Here is a 24,743-nt window from a genome sequence, read left to right on the forward strand (position 1 = left end):
TTGTTGACACATCTGCCAAGTTGGTAGCATACGTTCGGAGTTGCTAGAAATTCTACTTCCACTCTGCACCTGCCATAGGTGTTGGTATAAAGCAAAATCAGGCCCAGTGTATGTTTTGCATTTTGATTTGCTGAAAAAGTACACCCTCAAACCGAACTGTAGCATCACTGCTAATAGTGAAGTACAGGACGTGTGGCCTAGTGGTACCAGTACGATCCTGGGTCGAAATGTCCAGGCTCATGGGTTCCATTCACTGTATTGCCACTAACTTTCTGTTGAGTGGCTCTCTTAAACTCTGCCTCGTTTTCCCTTTGTGTAAGATGGAGATAATTCAGGGGAGCTTTGAGGCTTAATTAGTTAATTAATGTCTGCAAAATACATGGAGAGCCTCAGATGAAGTGGTATTGTAGGAGTGCGAACTGTTCTAACTTCTGCAGTGCCATAATACATTGCAGATGCTGCTGTCAGTCAGTCCTCTGCACAATTCTGCGTGGCGTGACACTAAGTACAAACCCGGTGAGTAGCTCTATGTAATTGCTGACTTTGGGGGCTTTCTCCTGTCTCTGTGTTTGTGTGATACCTTTTCACCTGCTTGAAATGCCTCCCTGGTGCCGTCCTTTTAAAACATGCAGAACTGGAAAACACTGTCTAGCCTTGTGTCAGAAACTGATGCCTGAGTGAACCTGTGCAGCATAACAATTAACCATGTGTAAAACACGAGCTGAGATTTGGACAGTGCCTTCATCTTTTGAACACGGGACGGTGACTTTGATGCCCTTGTAAAGGGCTGTTACCCCTGGTGCTGTCTGCGAACTGTACACTCGGGGGGGTTAAAACTCCCCTTCCCTACGCTGTCTCGGATGGTGATTTGGGTAACCTTTGTCTTGTTTCCAATGTAGCAACCACACCAGATGTGATCAGTCAACGTGAGAACAGTGGTTGTGTTGCTCATGGTTAGCCCATCACTTGCCATTTAAAATGATCAGGTTGCTTATGCCTTACTGGGACAGATAGAGGCATGCTATATATCACAGCATCTTAGCCTGATTGCTCTGTGTGTTAGCCTGTAAATAAGGGAAATGGGCAGATTTGGGATCCCCCATCATCTCAGTTCCTGCAGTGAGTGTACAGTTAGTATTTTAAAGGGAGACTTTGAATGTTTATACTGAATTGACATGCATGTTAGTGTAAGAGAGAAACAAACAAAGTTGGCAGAAAACCCACAGAATTGGCATGTTATGGATTGTTATTCATTTTCTTCCTCCCACATGAACTAATAATGAGCATTTCTACCTCATTTAGTCGTACGGGTGTGTGGATGGATGGATATGTGTGTATGTCATCTTTGGATGAATTTTTTTGGCAGATGGGTGGAGGGTTAGTGGGGTTCCCCCCCCCCTCTTTTTGTTAACTCTGAATTTACTGAATTGTTTTCTATAGTAGGTTTGACTGGGGAATTAGATGGCTTATAGGACCCAGAATGGGTTATAAAGTTTTTCACCTGGTCACGGGATCTAACCTAGCTCAGAATGTGGGTTCACTTACAAATTTTCATTTCAGGGATATAGAAGTGTGTAGGGGGGGCAGGGGTGTGTGTGTGTGTGCAGTGAGAAGCGGTGTGTGTGTGTGTGTCCTGGAAGTATCCTTGTCTAATGGATTAAGCCCAGGTTTGGGAGCTGGGAGCTCCTGGGTATTCTGAGAGAAGGTTGTTTTCTGAGTGTAATCTTCTTGAGCCTTGGTTTTGCCACTTTTAAAATGGGGAGAATAATATGTTTACTTCCCTACCAAGACTGTCACGAGCCACAACTAAATAAAGGGTCTAATCCCACTCCTAGCGAGGTCAATGACAAACGCCCTCTGACTCCATTGGGAACAAAGTGGTACTGCTTGTTTCTAAAGTGCCACATACGTGCAGAGGGGTAGGAAGATTCGGTGGCGTAGTCGGGGATAGAACTTGAGCGTTGCTGGCCTCTGTCCATGGGCTGAAACTGTTACAGCCACACTCCTTGTAGGGAACTCTCCTGTGTACATGGTCAGTCTCTTTTGCCCTGGCAAACATGCACTTTAAAATGTAAGAGTTCCCAGATTAGATCAGGCCAGTGGTCCCTCTAGTCCAGTATCCTGTCTCTGACGCTGGCCAGGACTCAGAGGAGGGTGCAAAAATCATGGAGGAGCCAGTTATGGGACACACTGCACACAAGAAAAACTGCTTCCTTATCCCGTTCAGCTAGAGGCTGGTCTATGCCCTGAATGTGAGGGTTTATATCCTTTCCAAAACTCTTGGCTTTTTAAACCCTTGCCATTGTGTGAAAATGTTCTGCCAAAAAAATAATAATAATAATAATTTTGCAGAATGGAAAACAGGCGAATGTCATTGGAAACTTTTTTCTGCACATATTTTTCACAGTTCTAGTAGATGGCAAGTTATTTGGGGCAAGGACAGCGTAGAGGTCATTGCTTACTGTAACAATACGCGTGTATCCAGAGCAGGGCATGTTTCTAAGCATCTACTTAACTAAAAATAAATAGCATTGGCTCTTAGAAATCTTAGATCTCTGTAGGGTTTGCTGGTCTCTCTCTCCCTGGCCCATCTCTTCGATTGCCAGCACCATCACTTGGACATGAAAATTTAGGCTACTATTTATTTCTAAGAGTGAATAGTAATTTTAGGTGCCTCAATTTTGGGGCTATCAGCTTGAGTCACCTTTAAAAGAGCTGGGTTCTCAGGAAGTGCTGAGTACCCATTCTCAGAAAATCAGGCCCCCTTATGATGGGCCCCCCAAATCACTAATCGTGTTGTAATCTTAGTGTGTTCCTACATAGATTCCCTTGCTAAATTCTGACACATTTGAACTCCTTGAGTTCCTTATGCATTGTATTCATGTCCTCAGTGTACCTCCTTTCAGCCAAGCTCTGTCCACTAAGGAAATATTACCTATAAAGAGAAGAGAGCAAGTGGTTTCTCAGTGCACCTGAAAGGAAATGGCTTAATTTGAGTTATAACTGTACTTCAGTGACTCTTGTATTCCTTTCCAGCAGACTTAGTTCCCACCCCTCTTAAAGTGTCGCAATAAAAAGGAAAAGCTTCCTAGAGCAGCCCACTCAAACAGCAGATTATCCCTTTTAACTTCTCTGAACTTCAGTAGGCACTCAGGGGCCGTTGTTCTGCAGGCAGCTTTTAATACGTGTCCAGCCTTCAGGTCCGTAGCTTGGCATTTCTCAGGGGGCGCTCTCTGACAATAGATCCGCTTGGTTTAGGGCTATAAAACTATTGCTAAGGGCTGGTAATTTCCAGTCCATTGTGGTGCTGTCACTCACCATCTCAGGCGCCTGGTGAGTTTCAAATCGGAGCACCAGAAGGTTTCAGGTGTCCACGATTGTCCCTTTTGTGGAGCTATAGAATCAAAGTTCCATTTTTATGTACTAATAAAATGATATGAACAAGGACCGGTATTTGTACTTCTCTCTAAACAAGAGGGTGCTGATATTTGCTGCTGGTTTGTTGTGTTGGTTGGTAGCTCTCATGCTATAATTTGGGACCTGCTGAAGCTGATCAGTTTCCTTTCTTTTCCTTACTCTCTTCAGGATTGTTTAATTTCTTGCCCTTTCCAAGGACAGTAAAGCATTAATGTTACCAGGCGTGATTTATCCATAGCCACACTTCATAGGTTCATTCAGTACGCAGTCTGCCTGGAGCAGGAGTTTGGTTGTAGAGTAGACAAGGAGGAATGTGGGCCAGGAGATTAAAGCCACCTGTGACAGTAATCCTCATTGCAGTAGGTCAACCCATAACCTCTTAACTCACCAGGCCTCTCGCTCTGATGCAGAAGAAGAACTAGTCCCAATGCCAAACTGAAGTCTGCGGGGTAAGATTATGGTTATCTGAAAAGAGGAAAACTGCCACTTGCATTAGCAACCTAGAAGATAAATGGGTGTGATGGGGCTGTGAAGTCTCTTTGAAAACTGCAGCCATTACAATTCTACCTGCCCATGGGGCAAATTCCACTGGAATAAAAACAGAAATAGAACTAAACCTTTCTTCCCAGCAAAGGTGGGATTGTTAAGGTTCATGGGCTACAGGAGTGACTCATCTTCAGGGCACATAGCAACCGTGTTGGCAAGAATAGAGACGTATAGTGTGGAACCAGGCTTTTCACTTACGCACAGTAACTCTGTTAGCTGGGTTATTTCAAAGAAAATTGCAGGAGAGGTCATTTGATTGTTGTTGATTTAACCAGAGTTACAGATTCCTACCACCACGTGCCAGGCAGGCACTCACACATACTTCTTGTAATTTACGAGACAGCTATGGCTTATGAGACCAATTACGGCATGTCTGGGTGCATGCACCGAGTGTAGCGGAGAGCTGCCTTCGTGCAATTATAAAGAGAATAGGTGACCCCTGGAGTAAATGAAAGGCTGTAACTCACTTGAAGGGCCAGACGAGATCATAAACCTTAAGACGTCATCTCTCCTCTTGCAGTTTCAATAACGTTCGTCCAGGCAACTCATCTTGATTGCACCAGGATGCAAGAGAATGGTTCCTTTAAACTGCTCTAACAGCATCTCAGGACTGTAGATTAACTCAAGAGTGCCATCTTGCTTTTGTGTTTTATTTATGTGAAATGCTGCTCTTGTGGAGAGTCCTACCAGGGCACCAGTGACAAAGCTGTATTCCAGAGAGCTTAAGTAATTATTGGGTGGGAACATCACAGATCAAAAACAGCAGCATCAAAAGTGACTAATAATGACAGGTGCCGTTTTGGATACGTGACTTGAGACCTGAGTGGGACCTGATTTTCAGTAAAACTGCTGAGCACCTGCCCGCCGAATATCAGGCTTCTATGAAGTGTCTCAAAAGACCTAGTCCCTTGAGAACCTTGCTTGTCATCACCATTTAGTGACAATAGCGGGTGTCACTCGAATAGTTTACATGCCTCCAGCCTGCACCCTAAATTCCAGCAGACATATACACAGACATGGTTTTGATTTTCACCTAGCTAAAATATTGCTGATTACTCTAACCAAAATTATGCTATGTTCCCGATGATTGTTTTTGTTGGATGTTAATTTGGCGCCAAGTATGGATTTAAAAAAACCCATCCCTGCTCACTGGCTGGAACTGTCCGTTTTAATTTATGAGCGTCTCAGTCAGTGTGCAAAGGTAAAGCCAGTAACTGCTATTTCATCATTGCCCATTCTCTTCACGCTGGGCCTGATTCTCCTCTCAGGGGCTGTCAATCAGGAATACATTTGATTAGATCAGTGGAGTTCCACCAGCATCACGCAAGCTGCATCCAGACTGTGGTGTGTAGCTACATGCATCAGTGAAAGGCTCTGGTCGTGGGGAAAGGCTCCGGCAGCGGGGAGGCAGCAGGACACGTCATGCGAAAAATAGCAGTGTGGATGGGGGAGGCACTGCTTGGGGGTGTCGAGAGTAGGGTACATACCCTAGGGTTCAGGCCTGTCTTTATTCCCTAAGCTCTGCCTCACTGTCTACAGTGCTATTTATACACGTGGTAGGGGCGTTTGCCCTCTACATGCCACCGTGAGGGGTATGCGGCTTAGATGTACCCACCGATACGAACACAGGAATTGCCCTATCGAATGAGAATGGTTTTGCATCTAGTCCAGTATCCTGTCTCTAAGTGCAACAATGTTGAGTAGGCAGCTAGAGAAAAACTTACTATCTGGAGAAGTTTCCTTCTAAGCTCCCCTAATTGGAGGCTGGCTTATGCCCAGGACTATGAGGACTTGTATGTTCCTCCCAAGCTCTTGTTTTGTGATTGCTTTACTCCTTACTGTTGTAACTCCGGATGTTCTTATTACCCATAGAAACATCAGATCCTTTTCTGAATACTGCTAAACGAAGTCTCGGGTATCTTGCGTCAATGAGTTCCACAGGCTATGCACTGCACGAAGGCAAACCAGGCCCCCTCTCTTTGTGGAGTTAAGATGCGGTACATGGTTACAAAATGGAGGCTTTTTTGGGGGGCAGATTCATTCTTGATGCAACTCCATTGATTTTCAGTAGTTGCACCCTGTCGCTCATCTGGCCGCGGTAGGACGCCCCCTTCAAGCTACATGGGGAGTGCACGCACATCAGTCCACCCCCACCCTAGCGGGTGCTGCAGGGCGTCCTTCTAGCAGGCCGGCACTCACCTTTCGGCCAGGGTCTCTCAAAACTGTCTCGTCCCTCTCTGTGTCCCCGGGGATGTCACCAAATAACCCGTAGTCAGCAAGGGGTTAAACAAAAGAAAGGTAAGGAAAAACCTGTAAGGCGCTCCCTCCAGAATATGGGCCTCTTACTTCAGAGCGGGTCTGGGAGAATCAAGGTCCACTTCAGAGTTCACTGAGATCCAGTACAAGTCTCAGTTCTTTTCCCCTTCAACGGAGGGGTTCTGCATCCTCCTCCTGCGTGTGCAGGGGCCATGCAGGCTGTCAATCCGCGCTCCAGCTTCTCCCGTGGGAGGGGAGTTCCCTCTTTGTAACTTCTCCAGTCCTGGCATGATGTGCCAGTACCCGGGGGCTGGGCCACCCCAGCCCAAAGCAGCTCCTTAACCCTTTCCATGCTAGTGCGGGGTTTATATAGCCCATCACACACCCAGATTGAAATTAGCCCTTTGTGACTGTATCTGCAGACAGCAATACGGTGTTTCTACCTGTGGATAGAATTCACTCGCTCTTTTTCTTTCTGATTAGTTTGTTGTCAGGGAAGTGTCCCTGTTAAATCCTACAGTGTATTTATACTAATTGTTGGTGTTATGTCTTGATGTGTTTCTTTTGTTTGCTTTGTGCATTGCCTGTACCTAAATGAGGACTTAAAATAGAATCTCTGGACTAGAGGAGGACACGTGAGAAGGCTGCAAATTCCCATTGGGTTTCTATTGGATACTCCTCTTCAATGGTCCTGTTAACATGTAGGTTTAATGAGTGCGTTTTACTCCAGGGCTAGACTGAGTGCTGCTTGGAGCTGCAGTTTCCATCTGGGGCTTCCTTTTGAAATGGAGCATTCACTAGGCTGCCAGCTCCAATCTCTTACGTTTTGTGTGTAATGCATTTACCAACAGAGCTAGAGTGCAACAAAAGGTAAAGTGATGAAAAGGTTGCTTATAGATTTATGGAGACTATATATGTTGCAGTGCCATAAAAGGTTGATTCTGAAATAACTGTGATCTCTCCACCCGCTTGACTCCCATTTTAAATGCATCCATTCTACCGAATAATTCCAGTCTGTGACTCAAGTGCATTGTGTTAGGAATGACTCTGAAAGGGAGAATGAATGTTCTGTGACAAAGCATTAACTGTGCTGGTGAGTCTAATGCGGACCATCCCCATATTTAGCTGGGGGTTTCAGTGGTCTGTAGGTAGCTAATGCCATCCACCAAAAAGAACGGAGTTTAAAGTGTCCCTCTCTTTTCCTTCCAAATTCCAGGCGCAGGCGTGTATGCTTCTCCAGAGGGCCCTGCAGACTCGGGATTTGAAGCTCTCCATGACGACGGAGGAGGAGTGGGAGGAGCTGATCAGAGAGAGTACCAATCAGATCACAGAGGTAATGAGAACCAGCAGGTTAAACGTGGGTAGTGCCTACTGGATGCCTTTTCTGCACCTGTGCCTCATGGGCTCATAGGGCCAAATTCAGATGCAGTACAATTGTTTTGGCTCCATTAAATTGACTTCAGTGCATTTGCACCCACTTACATTTGATCTGAATCTGGACCCCCTAGTACCTAGCGAATGCTTTCTTTGGTGTTCATGCCACATGAACTCCTGCATGCTGTAGGACATGGCCGTTTTGTATCCTATATAACAGGCCTGGGATGCTTGGCTGTAGGTCTGATACAAGAGGGTGTGGATCCAAGTGGAAGAGGCTAAGCATGAGGAATAAACTTGCTTGGGTCAGAACATTTTAGGCATTTTAGATTCAATACACAAATGACATTTTGCATGTACCTTTCATTGAAGAATCTCGAGGGGCATCATACATATTAATTTAACTTTGCAAAACCTCTGAAAGTTAGACCTGTTTTACAACTAGATAAACCTGTAAGGCAAAGAGGTAAAGTGACTTGACTTGCGTACGGTCATAAGTGGAACCAAGATTTAGAACCCAGGAGTCCTGGCTCCTGGTCCCCTGGCATAGCCCCGGACCACTCGCTGCTAATGGCAGATGGATATTTGCCAAGAGAACCCTAAAATCATTTGTTCTAAAAATATAATGATGCAAAGATTGCAGCACAGTGAGAGCAAAAGAATGATGGGTCCATGCTGATTCTGGTGCTTTAGGGAGTGAGTGTTCCGAAACGATACAGGAGGTGGTCTCAATGAACAGATGGGGCTTAATTTCAGTGACTCATATTGGTTAAGGTCTTACCTGTATTATTATCATCTCTCTGAGTATAGCTTTCATTCTTCGTGCATTTGTAATTGGTTATGATGGTCTTAAGTTTCTATAGCAATAAGCAATATTAGAATGTTGGCAACAGATTGAATTTTTCTTCAGCGAGTAGGAACAAGAATTCCAAGCAAATCTATTTTAAGAAACTCAGGGATGACCTTTGTAGTACTCTCGAGAAATCAGGGAGTCTTGGGTTTCAGCGAAATGCATTTTATTAATGATTACATCAACAACACAATGGGTAGAATCAGATCAGCTATCTTCCTCAGCAAACCTTCTGTGTCACCATGTCTCTCTCTAGCCAGCAGCCCCTGTTATATACCTGCAGGGCTCACAAGAGGGCCCTATGTCACATTAGTGATACCCATTGAATTTTACGATGCCTCCATATGATGCTTTGGTAGCGACATGAGCTGTTGCTGAGCGGAATGATTCTTCATCCCTTTCCATTTCTGCGGATGTTTGCATATTAACAAAAATTACCACAATGTGGTTCAGGTAGATGGGGATTTTCAAGGAATCCTAAAGGAATTAAACTCCCAACTCCCACTGAATGTCAATGGTATTTGGGCACCTCACCCCCTATGGCTGGAAAATCCCAGCTGTAGGGTCTGAATCTCCAACACCATGCGCCAGTTTTATACCAGTGTAACTTCTTTGAAATCAGTGCATTTACATTGGTGTATAACTGACATCAAGAATTGCCGAACTAGCCCCATAAAATGCTGGTGAACAAATACACGGTGTATAATTCCTAATTTATTGTAAAAATTATTTGCCTGTTTCCAGTTTAGTTGAGCGATTTAGTGCATTGCGAGGTTGAACGTTGTGCCAGAAAATTGTTTCCAACGTTACAAACGCTGTAACAGACCTTGCTGCCAAAAGAGCACCAGGTGTTGTGGGGTGTTGTTGTACTGAGTAACATAGACAGTGCCTGACTGATAGCACTGGAAACGTGCGGTGGCTTGATGGTCTAGTGGAAACATTCTTAGCAAGTGGGCACAGGTTCAAATCCTGGCTTATCTCCAGGAGAAAAAGGCGCATGGCAGATCCAGCGGTTAGAAGCTGAAGCTGGACAAATTTGGACTATGAATAAGGCACACTTTTTAAGTGATGGTAATTAACCAGTGGGACAACTTACCTAGGAACGTGGTAGGCTCTCGGAGTTTCCAAGGGTGTGTCTGTACTTCGAGCTGGGGGTGTGAGGAGACACACTGGCGAGAGCTCTCATCAAGCTGATGTGCTTAAAGAGACGGTTCCTGCTGTGGCAAGAGCAGCAGGGGGCAAGCCCCCCCGAGCACGGACCTAGCTGTGTCTCTGACAGTCACATCCTTGGTGCCTCTCTTGCCGCTTTCTGCCGCGGCTGCATTCTGTTTGGAGCTGAGAATTGCACCTCCACCTCAAAGTTCTAGACGTGCCCTCAGTCAAGACTGGACATCTTCTTAAAAAAAGAGGCTCTAGTTCAAACAGATGTGAGGGGCCGTGATGCAGTCGCTTTTGGGTGAGGTTCTTTGGCCTGTCTTTTGTGCAGGAGGTCAGACGAGGTGGTATCATAATTCTTTCTGGCCTCAAAATCTAGGAATGCCTTTGTTAGCTACTGACTAGGTAGGGCATAGGAAGAGACAGGAGGAGCTTCCTGCTCCCTAGGGGATTCAATCTCAATGGCCTGCTCAGCCCATGATCCCTCTGCAAACTCGGGTGCCCTTCAGTGCCTGCTGTGTCAGGCTTCTGAGATGTGTCCACTGGGAACAGGACTGAGAGCGGTAACCCATTACGTACCGGCAGCTGGGAGGTGGTAACAGAACTCGCTCGCTACCGGTGGGAGGTCGGATTTAGACGTGAACAGCTCAATAGTCTCCAAATATCCTGCACCACCTCCTGAGCCATCCGTTTCCCAAAGAGGTGACGGTGTGAGTACAGGGTCTGAAATAACTTGAAAAGCCGGAACTTTTAAGTGGCTCTTTGCTAATGCGTGCGCCGGCTGTTTAAACAGCAGCACGGCTCGCCGGGGAGCTGTGGTCAGGAGGGTTGAGTTCCATTCTAGCAGCTGTCAGTCAGGTTTTCAGCAGCAATGCCGGTGATTTCCCAGATTGAAGTTGGCTGCAGCAGGGCAAGGGCGACAGGAGAGGAGTGGAAGCCGTTTTCTGTGTTTTGCTTTCCCATCTTGTCTTGCCTCGGTGATTGCGTTACACGCCTCCAGATCGGAGATCTGCTTTGCGATGGCAGCACAGGAAGGGAGCCCTGTGAGAGAGCTGCGTCCGGGGATATTATTGCAATATCCGTGTGTCCCTGTGCAAAACTAAAAGGCAAAAGAGGGAGAATCAGTTGTTTGGGAACCTTAAATGATGAGACAGCTGCTTGAAATAGCGGCCCTGACTGCTGCAGGGCTCTGCCTCTTTGATTTATATAAGCTTCCTTGACCTCATTTGTTCCCAAGCTATTTACACACACTTACAAAACATGCCCAACACAACTGCTGGGGATTTGTGTTCGCCCTCTCCCCAGCCCGTGTGATGGTGCCTCGCAGATAGCAGGACAGCCAGATACTTCGGAGAGGATTTGATCTTGCACAAACCATGTTTCCTGTGTGTGTGCTCACTCCCTCCGGGCGCTGCAAGGGAATCTCTCCACTGCACCTCCATACAGCCGGAGCGAACGGCCGTGCATGCACAGAGCTGTCCACGGAGGGCCCCTAGTGAGGGTGGAACTCCGTGCAAAATAGTTAATGGTGCAGCACTTTTTGTTCTCCTCATTCCACGGCGGGTACTTTTTAAAAAATATAATATTACTGCAGCTTTTAAAGTTGCCCTAATTTGGGGACCTAGACAACATGACGGTGTTGCCAGTGAAAAAGGAATAATAATACTTGCCACTCTACTAACTCCATTCACCTGAGGCTCTCAAAGAGCCTTAGCGATGTTTATTAATAGTAATAATAATAGTACTGGTTCTTACATGACTGATGAAAAGCGCTGATTTGAAAGCACACTAAATAAAAACCATTTCACTGAAACCCAAGACTCCCAGCTTCCTGAAGAGTAGCACAAACATCATTATCCCTGTTTTGCAGATGGGGAAACTGAGGCACAGAGACGTGAAGTGACTTGCTCATGGTCATGCAGTGGGCCAGTGGCAGAGCCAGGAATAGAACCCAGGTCTCCTGAGTCCCAGTCCAGTGCTCTCTCCACTACTGCTTCCCCATTAAACCTCGCAACAGCACCGTGTTAGAGAAGTAGCATTATCCCCAATTTGCACATGGAGAAACTAAGGCACCATGTTCTCAAATGAATTACTCAGGGTCACACAGCAAGTCCAGTGGCAGAACCTAGGACTCCTGACTTCCCGGCCAGGAGATCCCTCCACACTCGCTATATGTTTTCATGGAGCGGGGGTCGTGTATACATTGGCTTTGCAATTTATTGGCCAAATCGCTAGCCAATGTCATTACATTCTAAAGATCTCATTTCAGATGCAGCTGCCCTGAATTCTCCTCACCTTGGTGCATTCCCTCACCCTCTTGTATCTGTAGAGCTCAGTTTTCTTTGTCCTCCTATTCTGCTGCTGTCCTGCCTTTAAAGTAGTCTCGGAGCCAGTGACCCATTGATAAAATTTGGTTAGGAGCCAATGTAATTCTAGACCTTGGACAGACTGTTTGAGTGCATTTGTGGGGTACCCCCTTACCAGACACTGCACTTGCTTTTTTGTGGCCAAGTCTCTAATACTATATGACCAACCCCCCCATCAACTCTTGCATAGGATGCTGCAGCTGAGGTTGTAAGTAGTTGTTGAGAGTTGAAAGCCAGAGGGAAGTGGAAAAGAGTTATGAGATGTCACTGGAAAATTGGTATGTTTATTACTGAGCCTTTGTGGAAAACCTGTCCGTGAAGGTTGGTCTTTTCTTGGCTCGTAAACAGTGGTTTGCTGGTTGGTGTGTGTTTTTTTGTTTGTTTTGTTTTGATCTGCCTTCTCCTGTAAGTACATCCTGGGATGGCCTGGATTCTTTTTAATTTCCTATCAACGTAGCATCCTGTACAAAGGGAAGGGTCAGCAGGCAGCGCTGCTGTTCCTGTGGTCAACCCATCGCTGTGCTGAGAAACTTGTGCCGAATTTGATACCGCATCAGACCGTTAGCCTGTCTACCCTGGAATGAAGACTCTGGCTATAGCCAGTACCTGAGGTGTTCAGAGGAAAGTGCAAACGTTCCATGCTGTGATACACCTATTTGTGTGTGTCTGAACCCCTCCACCCCCATGGGTGATCATTTTAGGCCTTGTCTACATGTGAAAGATACTTTTTGTTGTTGTTTTCCCCCCCCATATAATCTGAGGCGTGAATTTAATGTTGTTCTTGTTATGCCATTATAACACCCCATGTGGATGCTTTCTTATTCTGGTATTAGAGTGGCTTTTGGGGGTTAGTTTATGTTGCTTAGGAAGAGGTTTAAGCTACACTGGAAAAAGCCACTAGTGGGATTAGAGCTTTCACACGAGGGGAGAGAGTGATACCATATAACTGGTAAAACTTTCCCATGTAGACCAGCTTTAGTCTCCAGAGTGCATGACATTTGATAACCTATGTTGGTGTCTTAATTTGCACGGCTGTGAAAATCACCAAGTCCTGTTTTAAAAGTCCAGCCGCAGTGTGTGTCCTGATGATCTCCTGAGCCGGTGAGTCCCTGTGTGTGTCTGTGGGCACATCTAGGCAGCAGCTTGTGTGGACGTGCCTGCGCTAGCTATATGCTAGCCAGCTTGCTGAATGGCTGTGCAGATGCAGCAGTGCTGTTAAAGTGCTCTGTGCACACTAAATATTGCTGGGGAAGCGTTCAGTCGTGTTTATTCCATCCCCTGCACTCTGGCTGTCCTACAGTGTGTCTTTTTCGGTATTGTGTTATGGCTTTAAAACACCCCCAAAGCTTTAAACTCAGAAAAAAATTAAAATTTTCTGCGTGAACTTGTGTTTGCAGATTTTTTTCCATGTCTGCCAAAATAAACGTTGCAGAGAAAATGTAGAGTCCTCCAGTGATGCTCTTTTGAGCGGGATCTGTTTGGTCTCTCATGTGGCCAGGGACAAAAGAGGGTCTGATTCGCTTCCTTCCCCGCTCATTAACGACCACGTCCCCACTAACACTGGTCCTTTCCAGGCTAAGTAATTCTGCCCTACCATCCCTGCCTGCACCTCCTGCTTCCTGCATGCATATAACTGGGCAGCATGGAATTCACCCCCCTTTCTGCACAACCTCTATAAATGGGCAGGAAGGGAAATACATTTTGAGGTTTGAGCCTAATTTCTCACCAGGCATTCTGGGGAGGAGATAATATGCTGCCTCCTCCATAGTGTTGGTGGTAGCTACTGTATTGTTAGGGAGTATGGTTTGACAGCCCTTCCTTAATGTACAAATGGAGAAGAGTCCTCAGATTCCACAGATGCTGCCTATGCTGAACCTGTTCCGTGGGAAACAGAGGTCGTCTGTCTTCAGGCCTATCCATTTGAAACCTTTTGCCCTTGCTGAAATTAAATGATTGAGCAAACGGTAGTTGGTTGGGGCCAAAGATGATGAGTGCAGGGGCTTGGTGGAACTGTGGAAGTGTTGTGCTTTTGTATCCGTGAGGTCCTAGGTTAGGGCCTGGCTCATCTGTTGCAAAAGTAGTGAAAATCCGCCGGAGAGGTAGGGATTAGGATGCCGCAAGCTCCTTGAGTGACCTTAATCAAGTCACTTAGCCTCTCTGTGCCTCGGTTCCCCATCTGTAAAATGTGGATAGTAGCACTTCCTTACTCTCAGGGGTATCGTGAGGATAAATATGTGAGAGATTATGAGGTGCTCAGATAGCATGGTGATGGGTCCCATAAAAGTATCTAAGATTGAATGCTTTGGGTATTTTTTTATTAGGCTGTTGGGTTTTTTTTCTTGGCCCTAACTAGAGGAATCCTTTTGACGTGTGAATCTCTGTGTAACAATGAGGAAGTGAACTTCTCTCCAAACATGAGTGGACTTCCCATAATTTGAAAAGCTCGCGGAGCTGTTTGCTGGTGCTGGAAAATAACCTTTAAAGCAGGAGTTTCCTTAAAACAATGTCGGGGTGTACCAGGGGATGTGAGGCAGTGAAAGGTGCGTGTCTGCTGCAGACATCTGGCATCGTGCTCCGTCACTAATCGGTACATCCATCCATCAGCAACCAGGTCTGTTGTGTGGGAGGAGGGAAGGTCGGGGAGAGCGCGCGGCATGTGGAAAGAACGCAGCTTGGCTGTGGGGTTTGTTTGACTGAATGGAAGATCCACCCCATGGAGCGGTGACTGATACGTCAGGGTGAAGGGCTGTTTGTTTTGTATAACAAAGTATGCTGGAGGGTGTGCCAGGGATGTAGAATTTTGAACTGGTGCCAGAGCCCTGAGCTAGGAAACCGGCCCTCCTCTCTCAGTAACAGAATGATCCTCTGGGATATCGCTGTGTTTCGCATCAGCCTAGACTAACAGTTCCCACTTCAAAAGTACCAGGCAAGAAGCTGTACTGCTTGGGGCTCCCTCAGGCGGCAGAGCGACCCACGCTGAAATGTAAAGGCTTTGAGAAGTGTTGAACTTGTAGGGCCTGTTTCACTGCCCTGGTGACTTTCCACTGACACCCCCCCCCCCCCCAGGTATCCGCGGGAAGGAAAGGTATCTCTCAGGTTTGGGTACTGGCCTTGGACTCTGGAGATGCCGGTTCAACTCCTGCTCTGCCACAGACTTCCTGCACAACCCTGGCCTTGGACTTATCCTCAATGGGTACATCTACACTGCAGTAAAATGCCTGAGGTACAGCCCTGGCTGGCCTGGGTCAGCTGACTTGGGCTTGCAGGGCTCAGGCTACAGGGCTGAAAATCGCAGTATAGACCCTGCAGTGTGTGACTGTGTGTGACTGTGTGTGACATCTCAGAGCCTGGGCTCCAGCCTGAGACTAAACATCTACGCAGCTATTTTTAGCCCTGGGAGCTCAAGTCAGTTGACCTGGGCTCTGAGACTGGGTGCTGTGGGGATTTGCATTGCAGTGTAGATACACTCTCTGTCTCTGATCCCCACCTGTAAAATGGGCATCTTAGCATTGCCCCACCTCACAGAGATGCTATGATTAAAGATAGCAAGGTGCTCAGATGCTCCTGGAAATACCTGAGAGCGAGAGAGGCAGCTTGGGTTTTGGATCAGCTCAGCTATTTGTTTTTTTTTTTTTTTAAACACCTAATGTAAGTTAAAGCTCTTGGCAGTAGGAGGAAACTCAAGGTCTTACACATTTTATACTGCCACGGCTCTGGCTCTGCAAACCCCTGCATGCAAGGTGGCTCCCCATTGACTTCAGTGGAGCCCTGCACAAGGGCAGAGATCCAGCAGCACAAAGCAGCAGGATCGGGTCCCGGGTCTGTATTTTGTTCTGTTTTGTAAAGGTCAGATTTGTAGCTGGTTGAGGAGTGTGACTGCTCCTGATTTCACTAAGTTACCATGACGGTGCTTGCAAATCAGGTAACTGCATGTACACAGTGTATCTGTCTTACCTGCAGGTTTAGTTACCTTGAGTTATACCTGGTATAATTACCACAGGAATTGTGTCTCCAGACTGGGTATGCAAGTGTGTGCCAATTTGGCCCCAAGAGTTATACTAAACATGGGAGCGAGCATGTGACCTGTTCTTAAGAGGGAAGTTGAGGGCATTTCCCTTCTGCTTTCCCTTCCCTTCTGAAGTTTCCTGGCTACAAATGTGCAATAACTTCCTAGCCTGGGACTATATTTCTCTTTTCCTGTGTGTGTGTGTTTCTCCATCTCCTTTGTGTTATCACTTCTATGGAGGTTACATGTGCTATTTACTGTCAGTTGTACTTCCATGACCCCCCACTGCTGTAGTATCTGAGCACCTCACGATCTCCAGTGTCCTCACCTCTGTGATGTAGGCATGTGCTATTATCCCCATTTCACAGAGAGACATTGAGGCACATAGATACTTGCCTAGGATTATACAGGAAGCCTATGGCTGAGCAGGGAATTTGAACCCAGGTGTCTCAAGTCCCAGGCTAGCCCCCAAACCACCGGACTGTACTTCCTCCTACTCTGTTCCTCTGTTGAAGACTGTTTTTGTGTCTCTCACTGGCTTTAGTAACACAGGAAAAATAATGAATTGGAAAATTCCAGTTGTGCTTTGCACTCCAGACAGCAGCCCTATGCGCGGTAAGGCTTAGAATAAGAAATGCCAGATGCTGGCAATGGCAGAAGCCTTCAGAGGCAGCAGATCCCCTGTGTAGCCACCTCTACCATTTGGACATGAGCAGGACGAGGCAGAGACTGTGCTGCTGGTGTTTGCCTTGGAGTGAGATGGGAATTCCAGCTGTGAAAACTGCCTTCATATTTTTTCCTCTTGGAGAATGACCTGCCCAAATATGCTGACAACTCAGATGTGCTAGAATGATTAACTGGCGAAGGTGTTGCTGAGCTGAAATCTGAGCTGAGTTTCCTTGTTAAATGGCACTGGTGGTTCTTAGGGTAGCGACAATGGAAACAATAGGAAATACTGTGATTGGCCAATAGTGCCAGTGTGGACATAAAGGGTGTAAGCAGCATTTCCCATGATGGTTAGAGAGGGTGACAGGGTAATTTGATCAATAAGCTGTCCTTGTGAAGGATCTTTAACTACAAGTTCCATAACCTTGGACAAGTCATTTCACCTCTCCATGTCTCTGTTTTCCCTTGTATAATAGGAGGATATTTATCAACTTTGCAGGGGTTTAGTTAGTATCTCGCAAGGATGCTACAGATGCCTGAAGTATTGTTAGAATAGTTACATATTTGCGGTATATGCAGTGTGCCATTTGTTGTTTGGTAATCACTTTTGCTTTACATTTGTAAAATATATTTTAAAAGTTTGAGGGTTCAGTAGTAGAAATTGCACTCCATACAGTGACTTGCATACCTAGACAGACTGTGTAGAGTTTCTTTCCTAGAGTTTCAGGGGGGTGGGAGGGTGAAGATAACCAAACCCTCATGCAAACCTGTGATGTACAAACAGTAGTCTATGCTGCAAATGGCAAGAATACTTGGGCTGATATTTTTCAAAGCTGCTGATGGGATTTGGAGACAATTCTCAATAAAATGCACTGACCCACAGCTGGGAAACAAACTCCTCCAGGGACTGAGGACCATCCGAAACCTCACCACCTTCCATTTCAAATGCAAAGCACAGTGCAGCATGTATAATAACTTAAAAAATCCTCCCTTGTGCACGTGTCTCCCTGTGCAGAGAGGATGAGAGGAATAAACACTTGTGACAGAAGTTAGTCGCCTCGCGTAATGCACTGCTGGAAGGTGCACAGATACTATGGTGATGAATGCAGTGTAAGAAGTGACGTAAAATAGAATGGGAATTGGGTGTCCAAGGCTTCCTAGGCAACTTTCATCATCCCAGCTATAATGTGCACAAGGATTCTAATAAACTTATGTGCTTTCAGACTTGGAGGAAAATATCTTCATTGCCCTTGTCAAAAAATGAGCACGAGCTGGACGAGAAACCCAATAGGTTAAACCGTGTCTGGATCCGATTTCATTAAAATCATTCTCTCCAGCTTCTGCACCATTACAGCTTGCACAAGCTACAAGAATTAATATTGGCTTCTTCTGTGCTGGGTGATTGGCAATCATTTGTCTGATCGAGCTTATCACCAATAGGTGATTGTGTTGGTTGGTTGGGTGTTTACATAGCGCCAACAGAATGCTGGAGTCGTCTTGAGATTTTTGCACTGGCATAACTAAATCTATATACCCTCTCACATGCAAACCACCTACATCAGTGTAGACAGGCACTGGTACAAAGCAGGGTTTTTGCTGATGTAACTTAGCAAAGCACTTAAGTCAAGGGGACTAAAGCCCATGCTTAAATGTTTTACTGCACCAGTGTGACTGCATCAGTTTCGTTGTATTGAAATCCATTGAGATTAAAGAAATTTGCACCAAAGACCTGATTTCAGAGGTGTCAACCCAATGCCGTTTTGATTTCAGTGAGAGCTGCAGGTGTTCAGTACTTCTGAAAATTAGGCCATAGGTAGTTCAGGACTGATCTTGCTCCCATTAACATCACTGGGAGTCTTTCCTTTGATTTCAGAGGGCTCTGAATCAGGCCTTTATTACTCAAACACAACGACATGGTGTTAGTGCCTGGGAATCAAGAACTCAAACTGAATAGAAACTATTGAGTCTCTGGGCTTGGCTACACTTGTGAGTTACAGCGCAATAAAGGAGCCCGAGCGCACTAGCTCACTCCCCGTCCACACTGGCAAGGCACGTAGAGCGCTCTGACTCCGCGGCTACAGCGCTGCTGGTTTCCACCTCGGCGAGAGGAATAACGTTTGCTGTGCCTTGGCTACAACGCCCGGGCGTCAGTGTGAACGAGGTGTTGCATTACTGCACTTTGATCGGCCTCTGGAAAGGTCCCATAATCCCCTTAAGTCAAGTGGCCACTCTTGTCATTGTTTTGAACTCCTGTAGGAGTGCGGAAATACCTGTTCAAAGCTCCGTTTCTGACAGCCGGCATGCAAGCCGTTACTGGGAATGCTGTGAGAGAGAGAGAGAGAGGGGCGGGGGGTGGGGTGGGGTGGGGTCTGCTGCTGTCTGAACTTACAAGACAGCATGCTGACATGCTCTCAGCCCCCCCTAAAACCCACTCTCTCCCCCCCCACTACACACTCCCTGTCACACTCCACCCCACCCCTCCCATTTTAAAAGCACGTTGCAGTCACTTGCATGCTGGGATAGCTGCCAATAATGCACCGCTCCCAATGGCGCTGCAAGTGCTGCAAATGTGGCCACGCCAGTGCGCTTGAAGCTGTCAGTGTGGACAGACTGCAGCGCTTTCCCTACTGCGCTCTACGAAGACGGGTTTAACTCAAAGTGCTCTACATCTGCAAGTTAGCCATGCCCTCTGTCTACCATTTCACTAAGCTCAGACAAAGAAACAAACAGCATACATGGTAGAAAGTAAATGGGTGATTTTGAAGTCTTTTGTTTTAATCAAAAGTGTTGTTAATTTTCAAAATGTCAAATAGTTTTATTTCTCTTCAGTTTCCCCCTCCCGCCCTTTGTCTTTTCTGTGTAGATTATAAACTCTTCAGGGCAGAAGTGTCTCTCACTATGTATTTGTACAGAACCTTGCATAAGGGGCCCCCCACTCTCAACTGATCTCAGCTACTGTAATACAAAGAATAATGCTTGCCTGGTAGCATCCTATTTCAATATTAACAAGGATAGTTTTAATACAAATCTATCTCTGCTTTGTTGGTTTAAACAAATAATTGACTTGCTGATTTTTTTTTGTGGGGAGAGGGGTAAATGGAATGTGCATAGTCTGTGGAATAATTTCATGCGTGTGAGTATTTTTAATTACACAGCTAATATTTGTTTTTCCTTTTACCTGAGAGACTTTAGAGCCATCGACTCGTGTGTAACCTTGGAGGTTATTGATAGCTCTGCCATAGGGAAGCATAGCTTATACACACCAAGAGGGAGTAATTAGCAAATTATTGACAGTCAAATGGAGTGGCGATGTGAATTCTAGCCTGCAGAACGTGGTGGCATTCAATTGCTGGCTCTGCTTGTGGAGCATTTGGTGGACCTGATCATGAAATGAGTGTATTTTTGTAAGACGTTTAATTCAGGGGTGCAGAATCCCTTAAAGATAATGAGCTATCTGCTACTCCGAAAGCTATATAATCATATGTTTCCGCTCTATTTTCCTGTAAAGCTGTGCATCAGATTGCCTTGCCAACTGTTCTTTTACCCTTCTGTTGCAATCCACAGTCAAAGAAGGAGCTTCTCTGGTGCAATAGAATTCTTTATACTCCTCAGAATCTGCTATACATAAGGGGCTTGATTCTGATTTAATTTACTCCGGTGTAAACCAGGAGTAACTTCTCTGAAGCTGTTGGAGTGACCGGTGGGTCAGAATGAGATCTATGTTGTATGTGATACAGCGGGGATAAGCGTCTGTGTGACTGCTCTGACGTCTGTTTCAGGTATTTATGACCATAGAATCTGCACTCCTCACACTCTTTAATGTATTTGTCCTCAAAACACCCGTGAGGCAGGGCAGTACCATTAGCCCCATTTTACAGGTGGGGAACCGAGGCACACAGAAGCTGAGTGACTTGCCCAAGGCCACACAGGGAGTCTGTAGCAGAGCAGGGAACTGAGTCTCCTGACCACTGGAGCATCCTCCCTCTCTAACATTTATCCAGATTTCTTTACCCTCTTAATTCTATTTTATGTTTTGAAGTGAGTAAAGTTCTGCTAGAGGCGGGCGAACAATCCTCAAGGGAAGTTTATTCGGTAAATGTAGTCGTTTTCCTCAACTGTTCATGAATTGTCTGAGACCAAATTGCAATCTTTATATATCTGTTTGCTATTTGAAACTGAACTGGCTGATACGGGAGACATGACAGCTCAGTGTAGACCGGATCTTGAGTTGCAGAAGAAGAGGAGGAGTTTCTGGAGAGACTCAACAAGTCTGTAGTTGTGAATTCATAACCTAGTGTGTCTGTTCCAGGACTCCACATATGGTGTCACTTGGCACACAGTCACATTGAGAGACTTTCTGCAACGGTGCCTTTTCGCACTTGTCCCCCGTGTGAACTTGTGGCATTCCTGACTTGTTCCAGATAAACTCTCTCCTTTTACCCGACATACACAGTATGCAGTCATTCTCACCCCCTTGGTGGCATTTGGCTTTATTGCAGCATGGATTGATCCAAATCAAAGCGATTTAAATAATTGATTTTACTCTTGATTTTAAATCAGCAAGCAGGAAACCTTGATTTAAATCATCGATTTTAATCTTGTACTTTTTAGTTATTTTCCTAAAGGAAGTTTGATTGTCACTGGTTAGTAGCCATTAATACCTGCTGATTTGCAGCTAAATATAGCCTCTTCTACACTAATTTTAGTGCTGCTTTTTGCTAATCAGGAGGATACACTATATCTATACACATTCATTTAAGCAATTATGTAGCTTAACTTACATTTATTCAGATTCTTAATTTTAAATTTTTTTACGTTAGAGGTGAATGATGCATTTCTTATTTACTAGATGATGATTATTTTTTCACCTGTGATTTTTTACTAGCTTTAAATACATAGAAATTCAGATTCAATTAAAAATGCACAAATGCAGCATTTTCAAATTGTTTTATTTAACTAAAACTACTTTGACTGTACTTCGGCGGCGATCCGTTGAGGTTGAGCTCTTTCACGGGTTTTATTCTTCATGGGTCCTTTGGTGACTGAAGAGTCTGATTTTTGAGCCACAGGCTTGTTGGCAGACATTGCAGGTGGTGTTGGAAGACCGGGTTGGGCCGCGAATGTTGTCTGTCTTTTCTTTTCTGGCGTTTTTCTGCGACCAGAGCAAGGTGGTTTTCCTCAAAAGTGGACGTTCCCTCTCTGACAAGTCTTCACCAGTTATCCCTATCCTGAGCTGCTGTCTCCTAGTGTCTGGTGTCGATGCCACATCTCTTGATGTTTATCCTGAGGGTGTCTTTAAAGCATTTCTTTTGGCCTCCTCGTTTCCTTTCTCCTTTGGTGAGTTGGGCGTACAGCAGTTGTTTCGGTAAGTGTACATCAAGCATGCACACACAGTGCCCGTTCCACCTCAGCTGGTGCTGGATAATCAGGGCCTCAACACTGAAGATGTCGGCCACTGTGAGGACACTGACATTAGTGCGATGATCCTCCCACTTTATGTTAGGATCTTCCGAAGAAAGTGCTGGTTCTGGCGTTCCAGGTTTTTCAGGTGTTTTCTGTAGGTCACCCAAGTCTCACAGCCATAGAGGAGAGTTGGGATTACCATCGCTTTGTAAACTAACAATTCAGTATGTGTTCTGATGTTGTGATTGTTGAACGCCCAGCGAGACAGTCTGCCAAAGGCAAGGCTGGCACAGCAAATTCTTTGCTGAATCTCGACGTCTGTGTCTGCCTTCTGTGAGAGATGGCTGCCAAGATAGGCAAAGTATTTTATATTTTCAGTTCTTCTTTGTCGATTATAGATCTTCCTTGCTGGGTCTGATGATTGACCGGGCACTGGCTGGTGGAGAACTTCTGTTTTGCCGATGTTCAGAGTCAGCTCTAGGCTTTTGTAAGCTTCAGAGAAGGGCTGTTTGTAGATCCTCCTTTGAGTTTGCAACTAAATCACAATCATCTGCATACTGGAGTTGGGTTATTGTTGCCGATATTACTTTAGTTCTGGCATGGCAACGAGAAAGGATGAAGAGGTTGCCATCAATCCGATATTGGATGCCAATACCCTGTGGTAGACAGTCTTGGGTTAACATTTTCATAGCTGCTAAGAAAATGGAGAAAAGGGTGGGTGTCAGCCTTGTTTTACACCAGTTCGGATGACAAAGGGCTCAGAGGTAGAGCCACTGCACAGGATGAAGGCAGTCATCTGGTCATGGAGGAGTCTGACAATGGTGATAAATTTTCTTTGGCAGCCAAACTTTGACATGATTTTCCACAGAGCCTCACAGTTGACAGGGTTAAAGGCTTTGGTCAGATCGATAAAGGCCATATACAGCACCTGGTGTTGTTCTTGACATTTTTTTCCTGGACCTGCCTGGCTGCAAAATCATGTCAGTGGTGCCTCCTGATGGTCTGAAGCCGCACTGGGACTCTGGAAGGACTTCCTCTGCAAAAGGAGCGGGCAGTTCAGTAAGAATCTTCCAAGTGATGGAGAGGAGGGCAATGCCTCGATAGGGCTGGCTGTGGCAACTATCTTCCTTTTTGAAAATGGTGACGATGTTAGCATTACGTAAGTCGGCAGGAATTTCTTCGCTGTGCCAGATTTTGAGGAGCAGCAAGTGAAGCTTGTTAGTGTTTCTCCCCCACACTTTCACTACTTCAGCTGGTATGCCATCAGGACCTGGGGTTTTATTGTTCTTCATTTGTTTAATTGCTTTGCGGACCTCCTCAGGTGTTGGTGGGTTGGCAAGAGTTTCCCAGATTGGGTGCTGAGGGATGGAGTTGATGGTGTCGTCAGTCACAGTCGATTCTTGATTTAGAAGCTTTTGTTAGTGTTCCTTCCAGTGCTCTTCAATGGATTCGTTATCTTTAAGAAGGGTACTACCATCTTCAGACCTCAGAGGTGTGAGGCCACATGAACTTGGTCCGTAGAGGGTCTTTGTCTCTCAAAAAAAGCTCCGCATATCATGTCTGTCAGCGAATGTTTCGATTTCTTTTGCTTTGTCCTCCCACCATTTGTTCTTGATTTCTCGGCTCCTCCTTTGAACTTCAGCTTTGAGCTGATGGAAAGAGCTCTGCTTCTGACTGGATAGTGGTTGGTTTTGCCAGTTGCAGGAAGTTTTTCTCTTCTGGTCCAAAAGGGCTGTAATCTCAATAATGTTGTTGCCAAACCAATCCTGATGGCGGCAGGTAGCCAGGCCAATGGATTCCTCGCAAACCTCATGGATGGTCTGTTTTGTTGACCGTCAGAGACTGTTGCATGGTTTTCGAGGGGAATTTATTTCTTATTTTTGCAGCATGGTTATTCATCGGGGGAGTTGCTGTTTGGTTTGTTCCCTTTTCACTGCATTAGTTGTAATTGCCTGAGGTACTGCGGATATCAAGATAGGAGTGAAAACTCTTGTTGGAATGTTGTTGGTTTTTTAAAAACCTAAATCAATAACTATTCTGCTGGAGTCGAGAAGCCGCCACCCACCACTATAGAACATAGCTGTGTGCCTAGTGCAGTGAGGTAGCAACACTGCAGACTGAGGCTAAGATTTTGTCATGGATATTTTTAGTAAAAGTCACGGACGATAAAAAGAAAAATTCACGGAAGCCCGTGACCTGTCCGTGACTTTTACTAAAAATATCCATGACAAAATGGGGCGCTCAGCCGCGGGGGCCCACTCCCAGTGCTGGGGCCCCCACCACCTGTGGGGGCTCGCAGCTCCAGGGTCCCCCACTGCCCATGGTGGCTCAGAGCTCTGGGGTGGCCAGGAACTCTGGGGTGCCCATGGCGAGCGGGAGCTGCGGGGTACCCCTAGCAAGTGGCAGGGGTACTCTGCAGCTCCCGGCCGCCAGGGCTGAAGTCACAGAGGTCACTGAAAGTCACAGATTCTGTGACTTCTGCGACCTCCGTGGAAAAAATCGTAGCCTTATTGTTGACTCCGCTATAGACAGATCTTGACTTGGGCACCTGCATGCAGGGTTCTAACACCTGTCAACAAAAGACCCAGCATCTCTGTGCAGGGTGGCTGCTGCTGCTGCCCTTCACGCTTTGTTTTCCCTTCTTCCCCTCATAAATAAATCTGGCCTCCTTTTAACCCATCTCCATTACCGCTGGCGTGGCTCT

At 45.9% G+C, this 24,743-nt stretch overlaps 1 protein-coding gene across 1 annotated transcript in view; it reads left to right on the plus strand.

Moving 5' to 3' along the window:
• The window catches only part of MYBBP1A (MYB binding protein 1a), a 79,429-nt gene that overhangs the window by 49,805 nt on the left and 4,881 nt on the right, over positions 1 to 24,743 (plus strand). The window contains exon 24 of the mRNA XM_065418350.1: positions 7,436 to 7,552. Within this exon, the coding sequence (XP_065274422.1) occupies positions 7,436 to 7,552 (117 nt within the window). The remainder of the gene's footprint in view (positions 1 to 7,435; positions 7,553 to 24,743) is intronic.

Source organism: Emys orbicularis, chromosome 17 (assembly GCF_028017835.1).
Source record: "Emys orbicularis isolate rEmyOrb1 chromosome 17, rEmyOrb1.hap1, whole genome shotgun sequence".
NCBI lineage: Eukaryota > Metazoa > Chordata > Testudines > Emydidae > Emys > Emys orbicularis.